This window comes from Centroberyx gerrardi, chromosome 20, assembly GCF_048128805.1.
Source record: "Centroberyx gerrardi isolate f3 chromosome 20, fCenGer3.hap1.cur.20231027, whole genome shotgun sequence".
Classification (NCBI taxonomy): domain Eukaryota; kingdom Metazoa; phylum Chordata; class Actinopteri; order Beryciformes; family Berycidae; genus Centroberyx; species Centroberyx gerrardi.
The window spans coordinates 15,729,847-15,742,084 of record NC_136016.1 but is presented as its reverse complement, the minus strand read 5'-3'; the positions used below and the strand labels follow the sequence as shown (position 1 = coordinate 15,742,084).

Genomic DNA, 12,238 nt, shown 5'->3' with positions numbered 1-12,238 from the left:
CCACTACCAGCACCCTTTGGTAGTTTGTTGGAATATTGATCAGAACAAGTCCTGTTTGTGAAGCAGAGGAATGTTATGATCAGAACCAAATGTTTTTTTTTACATTTTTGATTTTATTCAAAATGAGGAAATCCTGAGCATTAGCATCTCGTTCCCCCACCACCAACAACGTTTCGACCAAGTTTTATGTCGAGAAAGAAAAGCTGGCAGAGTAGCTGTGTCCACATCTATTGCAAATCACATGTATCACAATATGTTGCGATGCATATTGCAACAAATTGTGATTGTTCTGCAAAAACTTTTTTGGCAATATTGTGCAGAGAATTTCATAATTCAGACATCACAGGCAGTCATATTGACAATATGTTTTATATTGTAACATACCATTGTCCAAAAGGAGCACAGATTTTGCACTATACATTTGTGCTTTCAACTATGGTTATAAAGGCAGTTCATACTGCAGTCTCTCGCTCTCTCTCTCTCTCACACACACACACACACACACACACACACACACACACACACACTTAACACATATACAGTTGAGTATTTACACAGACATACTGTCACAGATTCACAAAAACACGTATAACACAACAAAGAGGTTAGTTTTGGTCCCAAACAACCAGTTGCCCAGAGGGTTGCCATCACTGGCACACAGGCAGTTATTCATGAGATCCAGGGAGGATTCAGTACCAAACTCATAAGTCAAAAATATAATGGGTAACTAATAAACTAGCTTTTAATGTGACATGTCAATTTTTATGTGTTCTTTTTAATTTGTTCTAGCATGTATTACTTGAATTCAAACTGGTTACTCGGACTCTGGTACTGAGGACTTGAGACTCGACTCGGGACATGACCTTGGTGACTCGTATTTGAACACTGAGGACTTGAGACTCGACTTGGCCTCGAGGTTTGGTGACTCGACTACAACACTGCAAAGCACTAAGGAGATCGCTGGGACTTTGAGCTTTACTTTGCCCTATCCACCATTGCACACCAACCAATCAGCACAAATTATGTTGCAATTCTCAAAAAAAGAAAAAAAAAAGTTGCCACTGCAAAATTGAATGAGTTGGTTCAATTATCACAGAAAAAAAAGAAAAGAAAAGTCCTTGGAGAACTGTCAGATGTCTATAATTAAGTCTAGAACATTAAGTCTTTCAAATTTGTTTTGCTACGTTGACATAATATTGTTTTTTGTTTTTCAGCCTCAAAGTATAGTCACTTTTGAGCTGACTTCTATGAAATGATGGTTAAATCTATGAATAACTCTCCTAGAGTTTTAGTTGATCATTTAAACCACAGGCAATTTTTACATTCTCACACAAAATTGACAATGTCTGGAGTAAACATACAAGGAAATCCATTTATAGTATATTACATATTTATAATGTGGGGGTAAATATAATTACTATATTAGGAAAACACCTCGCCACCAAAAGTTAACAATTGCACATAATTGTTGGCTATGATATTTCATTAACAGAGGAAAACTTTAAAAATGGCATTGTTAAAAATAACAGATCAACATTTCAACACATGTACATTTGCTTTTTTTTTTTGCTTTACAAGATGAGGACATGATTTTCCGTGGAGTACAAAAATGTAAGAAAAGGTGCCATGAACATAAAAAAAACAAAGGTTCTCTTATTTGGTTTGTGTACAAAAAGATGTCTTTTAAAACAGGCCCTTGCTCTTCTTCAGGTTCTTTTGCTTCCAGCTTGGCAGGGCGTTGAACTCCACTCGAGTCATCTCCAGAAGCCTCTGCAACACATTAATATAAGAAGATAGTAAGTGTCACAGGAGGCCCATTATTATGTGCAACATTTTCGGTCCTGGCGGAAAAATTGCTGTGGTAATCTGAGGAAAAAAATAAATAAAAGTAAACTCGTTTCCACTGACAACCCTTGGGCTTTCGTGAGTCATAGACTGTAATCAATATCTATGGAACTTGGCACTTTTTAAATCTGTGTGTGTGAGTGTGTGTATATGGTAAGATGCCACTATGTATGCACTATAATCTGCATGTGTGTGTATGACTAGTTGACTTGACAATCTGTTTCTATGTAAGGCAGGTTTCTATATCTTCAACAATGATAAAAATGTGATATCAAAAACCTACAGCACCTTGCCAAAGTATTCAGACCCTTGACTTTTTGTTTTGTTTTGTTTTGTTGTGCTATTGAGTTATTTCAAAATGCATTTATTCAGGATTTTAGTCTGAGTTCTTTATGAGAAAGTATAAAATTAAAATAGAGAAATCTATTTTACATAATTCAACCTCTTTGCTTTGTTTGGGCTAATCTGCCACACTAGGAAAAATGTGCTCAATATTTCTCATTATCTGTTACTCTGCTGTCAACATCTATTTAGTGGTTGTGAACAACGTTTTCCTATCAACCTTTCTTTTTTAAATGTATCTTTCATGCTAATAAAGCTGAACCCTTCATTAGATCTTAATGGGACTGAATGGGATTTTAGGGTGTAGGCTGAACTCTCCGTCAGAATACTTAAGCACAGTATGGGACACATGGTTCAGTCATGGATGACATTCAAGTCCAGTTCTTGAGGTTTGAAAATACAGAAAATATTAATTATCCCTTTCCAATTGCTTTAATTGAAAATACCTAAGGTACAGCTTCTGTGGGTTTTTCTAGTTCATTTTAACAAAGTAAAGGGGTTAAATACTACTTGATTTCACTGTTACTTTCATTTTATGCATTCACATAATGTCTTCAGTTTTGGTTTTTGCATAGAACTCAGACTAACAATCCTGAATAAATGCATTTTGAAAATAACTTCATAGCACAGCAAAATGTGCAAAAAGTCAAAGAGGTATGAATACTTTTTCTGCAAGGCACTGTATATATTTAATTACACATTTCTGTGTCAAGCGTCATTAAATTCCACTTCATCTCGCACTATTTTTCTTCTTAGCTTTTTCCCCTCAGCATTTTCTCAGATTATGTGCGTGTGTAACCATTTTGTTTGGATATTAATTTGAACTGTTCCTCTTGCTTTGTGTCATTGTGTAGTTATATAAATAATTTGAATGAGGACAAAATGCACAGTGTTTTTGTCTTGTGCCCTACCTTGAAGTCCTGGTCAGAGAGGTAGTCCTCCAGGCGCAGGGGGTCCACTCCCTCTGGCAGCGGCTTACTGGTCAGCTCCTCGATGGAGTACTGCTCCTTACTGAGCCTAGACAGCGCCTCCTTCACTAATGTCACCTTATTCTTGGGGCCCTCCGCCTACACACACACACACACACACACACACACACACACACACACAGACAGCTGAGGTCAACAAATGCTAAACTGCACAAAAGCTTGATTTGCATGAACATAAATTATACAGTATGTGTGAGCATGAATTAAAAAACAAAACAAAAACAAAACATAGAAATAAGCTTAAGTGCAGCATAATTACTATGTAAACATACGAGGAAAACTTGCATGTTAATATTACCACTGATGTTGTCTGAACTACTGTATTTTACCGTTCATCTGTTTCTTTGAGATAGTGCTTTCTGTTCCTTTCACTGTATATCTTAATCCATTTAAATATCATGTAAATATGTGCAAATACATGAATGCCTGTAGAGCGTATTAAAGTGTGTATGACTTTAGGGAGGCTGACAGGTCACTGGTTCAACCCCTGACAGTGACTGTGTCCCTCCTTGCTAAAGTGACCCCAAGCTAGACATTTAACCTGAACTGGTCATTAAAAACCCAGCTTAGTTGCATTGGTGTCTGTCTGTTTTGAGCATGAGAGGTCATAGAAACGACTCGCTATTCTCTCCACTGCTCATGAAAATGTGACTCTGCTTGGCACTCAGCATCAAAGTGAGAGATTTGGAGAACGGCGCTGTGACAAGCTAACAGCCTTTTCCAGACCTATTCATCAGCCTGCATCATGCCACTCTGAGCCATTATGAGGGTGTTTACATGCACATTATTATTCTGTTTATATTCGGGATATTCAGATATATTCTGTTTATGAATTGGCGCATGTAAACGCCACATCCCGTTTACAATAACTGGGATAAGCCCATATCCCAAATATGAAAAATATGAATATGCTAGCTGGGACATGCTGACATTCACTGGTATACTGACATGTAAACACCATATTCCCTATATTGTTGGGTTTGGTGAAAAGTGCAAGTGCTGTTTCCATGGAGTCACACGCGTTTCCATGGAGTCACAAGCAACAAAATAAGGTGCCACTAATGAACACAGCAGTAAAACTATAGACTATCTCCATGTATACAGGTATATGAAAAACACTGCCGAGTGATCATTCCATGTAAACGCCACATCCCAACTAAGACCACGAACGTATTTGAAATATGAATGTGCATATAAAGACACTCAAATAAAAAAACGTAGACTGGGATGTAAACCAATAATGAACACTTTGTAATAATGCAAAACTGTGTGACGTCCTGTTGTCTGCACACTAATATCCCCGAGAAAATTATCTGTACAGTTATTGTACCTCTCAAAAAATTTTGATTCTGATTCTTTCCAAAGGCCACAGTGTAGAATACAGCAGTCTCATATCTGTGCTGTGATGCTGGGGCCGCTCTCCCAGAGTCGATACAGTCAAAGGTCAAAGTGGACAACAGAAAAGTCTCAAAGTCTCCTACCTGTGCAGTGATGCTGGGGTCTTTCTCCCAGTATGGGAAGATGTTGGTGAAGGTGAGGGGTTCGCAGCCTGCTAGGATCAGGTAGGCCTGAGGGGGGCGGCGAGGGTTCTTCTCTGTAAGTCATACCACAGACCGGGTATGGAGAGGAAACAACAAAAAACAAAAAACAAATTGGTGTTGATGCATTTGAGTTTGGTCCCAAACTGATATATCTACAGTACCATATGACACCTACACCTACTTTTACAAAATGATGGCAGAAAAATACAACAAATTAGTCTAGTAAGAATTTTGTTGGGTGGTATATTATGTGGTGATTTATGTGTATGCAATGTAATTGTTAGGTGATTTGTTTCGTTTTTATACCCTATCTGTAAAACAGGATATAAAGAACTGAATTGTTGGTCAAGTTCAATGATGGAAAAAATAATCTTGTCCCCTTGATGTTAAAGTGGAATATTACTCACTTTAAGAATTCATTATGTTAATATGATGGCCTTGGAAAGCCCAAGAAATATTTCTTTACATGAAAAGCTGCAAAACTCATTATCAAGAGACAAAATCTGGAATTTTGAACCACGATACATTTTGAAAAGATGGTAAAGGAGGGCTCCTTAACCTGTCCTAAACCACTGCAGGAATATATATGTATCCTTAAATTGTATAGTGTTCATTTCAAACTGCTCACAGGCTAATTAGCCACTTCTGCTATGGTTGATTGTGACCTCTGACCTTTACAGTAGTGCAGCACAGTCTCCATGGCACACTTCCTCTGGTTGTCCCAGCGCATCTTCGCCGAGCCGGTGCACTGGGTGTCGTCAGGCTCCTGGCCCTGCCACAGGTACACCTCCATACGGTTATCCAACAGGAACAGAGCTGGTAAAGTAGTGGCAAGGGAATTAGCTCAAATGGTAGAGCGCTCACGTAACATGCATGTGACCAATGCCTGCCCCGATAATAGCCAATATATCTATCAATAGACATGTGTCCTGTCAAAGTGTCTTTCAGCACTACCTATTTATACTGTTCATACCAGACATGTATAGCATTTTTTCCTTGTTTCCTTGTGGTGCTCCAAACACTTGAATGCAGTGCAAAAATATTCTCTAGATCTGTATATATTCCTGTTTTTTTTTTGTTTTTTTTCTCGATTACTGACTTCCATAGCTTCCTGTCAGAGCAATCAGTCAGGTTGCAGAAAACCATGCGCATCCTATACAGAAAATTTCTGTTATTATTATTATTTTTTTTTATATACTACTTACACTTATATACTACTTTCTTTTATGTACCACTCCTAAAAGAGAACTATTCCCTACATTTCTACTTTATACTAAATTTCTACTAATTTTTTAATACTTTCTACATTTCTTGTGTTATGTTTAATGTGACCTACATGAGCATTTCACCAAGTCGAATTCCTTGGCCAATAAAACGTATTCTGATTCAGGTTGACTCTGAAACCTGACCAGCTCAGATACAGATACATTTCAGTAACAACTGTGATGAATAGTTTGAAATGGGGGCAAGGCTTCAGCAGATGGGATAGTAGCAGTTACAGCAAGTAACTGAGATTTCACCTGACAAGGAGATGTGATTTCTGGGTGATAAATTAGGTGGTAAAGGTTATATTGCTGGTAAAGTTTGGCTGTGGAAAGTAAATGTGTCTACTTTGTCAGGTTCTGCAACTGCCCAACGTTTGGAAGTCCTATTCCTATTCCAATACTGACAGGTAGTTTGACAACAGTAAATACAACTTAGGACATGCTAGCAGCAGTTCTAGTTTCAACTATATCTCAAAAAGGAAAGGGATTCATTTCATAGACAACTTCACACATAAAAGAAAAAAAAACATGAAAGCCTTGTGGTTCATCCCAACACAACATTGCATACGCAATAAAGAACAGTACAGGTGTGTGGTACCTGGCTGTTGTGCGGAGTAGAGGTTCTCCTGGAGGAAGGGCATCGCCATGACTCCCTCCGTCACCCTGGCTGGACTCAGCTGCTCCTCCCCTTCAAACACCCCAGAGCTGGCACTGAGCCGGAACAGCCGGGGCGTGTAGTTGTACTTCCCTGGGTCTTGAAGCAACACACACACATGAACACATCAGCTGACATACAGTAGTAGCCATTAAAAATGCTCTTTCTCACTGATCGCCGATTGTTTCAGTCCTGGTCCTGCTGGTTTTCTATCCTACCAGGTAGTTAATTGCATTCAAATGGTAGTACCTGTCTAAATCAGTCCCTATTAGACGGATACAATGAAAACCAGCAGGGCTCTGGGTCCTGAGGACTGGGATTGAGAACCATTGGCCTATGGGAATGTGAAGCTGTACCTTGCAGCATGCAGTCATAGGCCTTCCTGTCCTGCTGGCCCAGAGCCTTCAAAAACTCTGCAGGCTCTGCCCCTTCCTCCACCTCCTCCACTTTCACACTGCTGGTGCTGCTCAGATCCAACTCTGGAGGACACCTGGCACACACACACACACACACACACACACACACACACACACACGTACATATATATAACACAATATTGATATTGTGATATGAGACTAGATATCGTCTGTAATATTGTGAAATAATTTAAATATTACAGTAAAGCGATACAATTTTCTGAACGTATTATGAGTAAAATGAACAATGATTGGCTTTACCTGCTCATCATATCCATATTACTTATTATTGATTACACATTACTGATTACTAATGATCGTTGCTCATTTTCAAAATTTTCTTGTGTGTAAATATCTTATGAAACCATGAATACTCATCCCCAAAATATCATCACATTATTGATATCGAGGTATTCGGTCTGAAATATTACGATATTTGCTTTCGTCAATATCGCCCAGCCCTATCCCATCCACACCCCCATTACCCAACTACCCATCTATTTATGCCCATGCCTTACCGCTGGGTGAGTTTTTCCACAGCCCTGCTGGCCACCTGCCTGGCACCGACCTGGGCCTTACAGCCATGCCACAGGTAGAGGCGGCCTTTCTGAGCGTTCAGCAGCACCAGGCTGGCCCGGGAGCGCAGACTGGCACAGCAGCAGTCCGCCTCCACCAGGGAGGCCTCAACCATCGCCTCGCCACGCACGCAGAACAGCCGCCAGTCGCCTGGAGAAGGGATGCAGGCATGGTTAGAGGCATTTGTGCCAGAATATTACCATATAGATGAAGTTGGAGCAAAAAGAATCAGCAGATTAAGAGAGCAAGATAGATTCTGACTCTAGTCTTGCACCAATTCTTCTTTTTTTTCACCTGTGTTGTTGGCACTGTCCTCTCTACTGCCCTTGTGGATGACCAGACCTCCCTGGAAGAGCTGGAGGAAGCATGGAGGCTCCTTCCCCTGGCTCACCAACACCTGGACAGCAGGAAAACAGACACATGAAGATGGAAAACGAAACACTTGGATCAACTTCTACCTGGACAGGCAGCCATTAAGGCCTTTTTATGACATTCTAACATGTTTGTTTGTGTTTATATTGAATGAATGGCTGAATAAATGGATGAATTAATGTGTTTATCTAGTTGTTTAAGAAACATTACGATGTGATAGCTAAACAGGAATATGCTTCCATTAAAAAGATCATTTTATTGATTAGTAAAAGAGAAATCAAGCAGTTTCATTAGTTGTTGTGCTACCCACCTGTGACCCCCTGTGGCTGCCCAGCTCCACCGTCATGAGAGCCGAGGTTCCCTTCTCGCTGACGCTGGAGTGGCGGCCCTGCCAGAAGAAACAGGCGCTCCTTTCCCTTCCAGGAGCGCCAACACTCAGCTCTCCGGGCTTCTGCCGCTTCCCCACTGACAGAACAGAACACAAACACACCACACCAAACCCCGTGGATGAAAACAGGGATTCTGCTTCCACTTCTGGACAATTCAAGAATATTTTGATCATGACAGAACTGGAGTAAAATGTAATATAAAAGCCAGATTTTTTGGAATCACATCAATTATAGTCAAACCACCTCTTTCCTTCTTAGTGGTGGTTCCCATTCCTGCCTGTGCTTTCCTAACTGCTGTTTTGCTAAGCACAGATGCTGTTTTTCAGCCCTGCCCTTGTTCATGTTAATACAATTATATTCCATCACAGCTGGAAACTGCCAAGTACAAAAATAATCTTTAACTGTTGGCAAATGAGCAGCTCAACTGGAGCTTGCTCAAGGACACCTGGATGGGAATTGTTGAGGGAGGTGAGACAGGTACTCATTCCCCTTACTAGTTACTTCTCCCTCCCAGGTTTTCCTAGTTGCTCATGGGATTTGAACCTGCAACCAGTCACAAGCCTACTGGTCTAACCTTTAAGCCACTGCTGCACCAACTATGACTCACCGACAGTGGTGACTGAGTACTTCCAGCGGATGATGTAGGCGTCACCCTCATGTAGTTGGCCCAGGCTCTCCTTAGCCAGTTCTTCTTCGCCGTGCTCTTTGATGTGCCAGGCCTCTACGGCCACCGTCGCCAGCTCCGCCTGCCTACCATCCTCCGTCCGCACCAGGCCGTGGCCCCGCTGGACGTCCACCCCCTCCAGGACGCTCTTCACCGGCTTTGGCTCGTTGTCCAGCAGGGCCTTGGCGTCACATGGCTGGAGCTCCAAGTCAAGCGGGGAGCGTGGGCTGGAGTGGACCGGGCTCTGGGCGGACAAAGAGAAAGAGAGCATTTTCAGTCAATTGTTCACTGTTGACTCTCAACAATGTATCAGTAGCTTTTCGACAATGTATCAGCTGACTGTAAGCAAGAATTGTTTCAACAGACTATCAGCTAGTTTTTTTTGGTTGAAGCTCAATAAATGTTAAACAAGCTGTAATTTATGTCAACTAACTGTAAGTTAATGGTCAAGTACACCTTCTCAAATTACTATCAAAAGACTATTGGTAGACTGTCAACAACTTTGGTTAAGGTTAAGGTTAAGGTTAGGTTTAGGTTAAGGCTAAGTTTAGGCACATAAAATAACTTGGTAAAGCTTAGTGTTAGGGTTAGGCAGTTAGATAGTGAGGCAATTGACTCACAAAACAGTTCCGAGAGTAGGAATGTGTTTCTCCCAAGCCGATAGTCAAGAGATACTCAGTTGATGAAGTCTGTTGATTAGCATTTGAGATTAGCACTTGCCCCTTATAGTCTACTAGCGGCTGGTTGAATACATGATGAGACTTTTCTCTACCTTGATTTCCTCAGCTAGGGCTGCCTCCTCCTTCTTCCTCTCGGCCCAGTCCAAGAACTTCTCTCTGAACAGGGACGTCTCATTGTGCTCCGAGAGCCTGCCAAACAGAGCCCAGCTTGGACGGCCCTCCCCCTGCCTGGGTATCACACACACACACACACACACACACACACACACACACACACACACACACAGAGAGTGTGGAAAAAAAAACATCACTTCTGAGCAGCTATTGATGTGAGCTGTAATGGCAAGCTACAACCACTAGAGGTCAGCATAACACAAACAATAACCCAGTACACTCTGCTCAATTCATGCCACTTTTAATTGGATTATCAAGTAGAAGTTAACAAATGCACATCTATTCTCTCAGAACTGAGCTAATACAAGTGTACACTTGAAAAAGATGGGGCCCACACACTAGAAAGATGCTCCCATAATGTTTTAACAATTTTGTTCATGTTTGAGGAAAATGCAGTCGCCTGATATCACTATGGAAGCGAATAAAACTCTATCTTTTTCCACTTTTACAATTGGATTAACCGCTATAAAATGGGTAGGGATTAGCATGTCAGACTCACTGTGGGACATCCTTATTGGTGGCGGAGGAATCTAGGGGGTTGACTCTGCAGTTGCTATAGTCGTAGCTGCCGCTGTAGAGCTGCTTGCCCAATTTGACGGCCACCTTCCGGTCGCCCAAGGACACGTCTTTCCCGTGCCATACGTACACTTCACCACCAAAGTCAAACACCAAGACCTGTGTGTGTGTGGGGGGTGGAAACGAAGGTAGTGGCAGGAGGAAGGGGGAGAAGGGATGGAGAAAGTTAGGAAGGAGGGAAATGTGGGAGGGAGAGATAGCGAGTAGGTTGGGGTTCAAGGGAGAGAGAGGGCAAAAGAGAAAGACGGAGAGAGGGAGAAGGAGAGAGTGAAGGAAAAATCACTTTCAGGAAAGCAGTTCACCAAAAAAGTACTGCATGTAATTCAAGTAAACCATTGTTGGTTAATTGGAATTGCAAAATTATATATATAAAAAAAAAAATCGAAATTCCATCCTATTTTCCCAGTTTCCTGACTGAATTTGTTGGTTTTCATCAATGTTCAATATGACGTGTTGATATTATCTGGGCAATATGACTAGGTCTTACTTCTCTATAGGTCAAGAAAGTCCAGATTCTTCACAACAATTATAACAATATACATAATGACAGTCAACATAAATGTGTAGCCAAATGTCTGTCTGGACTGAACAAAAATATTTTTTCATACGGTGCTTTTCCAGGCTTTTTGTGAAATTCCTAAACCAAAAAGGATCAAAAAGGACCTGAAAAGGATCAAATTTGTGTTCCATACTTTTCAAGATTTTTCAGACCTGCATAGGAGCCTTTATATAGTAGACCAGTTACCTCTTTAGAGTTGAGCAGGGAGACACTAGGGATGGACGCCCAGGCATCCTCGTGAGGCACCAGTTTGTCTCCCTGGAGCCTGTACACCCCGTTGGAGTCCACCACCCCACTCTCGTACAGCTCATCCTCCTCTGGCTCCCCTGCCCCTACACCACACACACACACATAGAAACACACAGCACAAACAGGGTAAGCATATGTGTAGGGTGGCAGGAGGGGCCTAGTAGACCATCCTTCAACTGGATAGCTCGGATTCAAGCCTCTGTCTTGGCAAGCATCTGTCCTACTTAAGAGTCACTGAGCAAGACACTGAATAATTATCAATTCCTGGGGCGCTGTTCTATAACTGAACCTGTGCCCAGACCTCCCTGGAGGAGTCAAGCAAAAAGAGAGTGTAATTTATCTATCTATCCATCAAATATGAGCCCTCAAAATATGCATTAAAAGGCTAACAAGCTGTTTTACAGTTAGTGAAGAAAAGTAAAAGGCTCCAGTTCTCCTTCAGTATACGTGTGTGTGTGTGTACCTCTGTACTGGGTCTTTCCTCCCAGGAGGCTCCAGAACTCCTTGGCCCATCTGCTGTCAGCGTTGACTCCCTCCTCCAGGACAGTCACCTGGGGGGCCTTACAGCCGAGGTCCCGCTTCGCCTGCACGAACGCCGCCATCTCCGATGCCTGACCACACACACAGCATACATGTCAAGACTGGATATAGTTTTAAATAGTTTCATGATGCTGTACCAATACCTCTGTTCTAAGGCTTCAAAATCAAGATGACTCACAACTTTAATACTAACCCATAATAGGCTTTACTTTCATGCTATCGATTATGTTCGAAATTATGGTCGTGTCGCCGTCAAGTTTTTCAAGTGGTGGAATGGAACTCTTTGTATGTTGAATTGGAATTACAATAGTTTTGTATGTGGAATCTGCTGTGCTAAATAGAATCAGACAATACTCGACTGATTTCCTGCATAAACATGCAAACTTGAAAACTTGAGTTGTCGTAG

General features: G+C 41.5%; 1 protein-coding gene across 2 annotated transcripts in view; it reads right to left on the bottom strand.

The window, feature by feature from the left end:
* Positions 1–350: 350 nt before the first annotated feature.
* The window catches only part of svild (supervillin d), a 59,075-nt gene continuing 47,187 nt past the window's right edge, over positions 351–12,238 (bottom strand). For both annotated transcript variants that reach the window (XM_071898645.2, XM_071898644.2), the window contains exons 16-29: positions 11,756–11,903; positions 11,230–11,375; positions 10,408–10,583; positions 9,827–9,962; positions 8,998–9,298; positions 8,312–8,466; positions 7,924–8,026; positions 7,572–7,779; positions 6,994–7,127; positions 6,581–6,736; positions 5,390–5,533; positions 4,658–4,770; positions 3,099–3,254; positions 351–1,770 (exon numbers count right to left, since the gene is read on the bottom strand). In XM_071898645.2, coding sequence (XP_071754746.2) covers positions 1,684–1,770; positions 3,099–3,254; positions 4,658–4,770; positions 5,390–5,533; positions 6,581–6,736; positions 6,994–7,127; positions 7,572–7,779; positions 7,924–8,026; positions 8,312–8,466; positions 8,998–9,298; positions 9,827–9,962; positions 10,408–10,583; positions 11,230–11,375; positions 11,756–11,903 — 2,163 coding nt within the window. In that variant the 3' untranslated portion in view covers positions 351–1,683. The remainder of the gene's footprint in view (positions 1,771–3,098; positions 3,255–4,657; positions 4,771–5,389; positions 5,534–6,580; positions 6,737–6,993; positions 7,128–7,571; positions 7,780–7,923; positions 8,027–8,311; positions 8,467–8,997; positions 9,299–9,826; positions 9,963–10,407; positions 10,584–11,229; positions 11,376–11,755; positions 11,904–12,238) is intronic.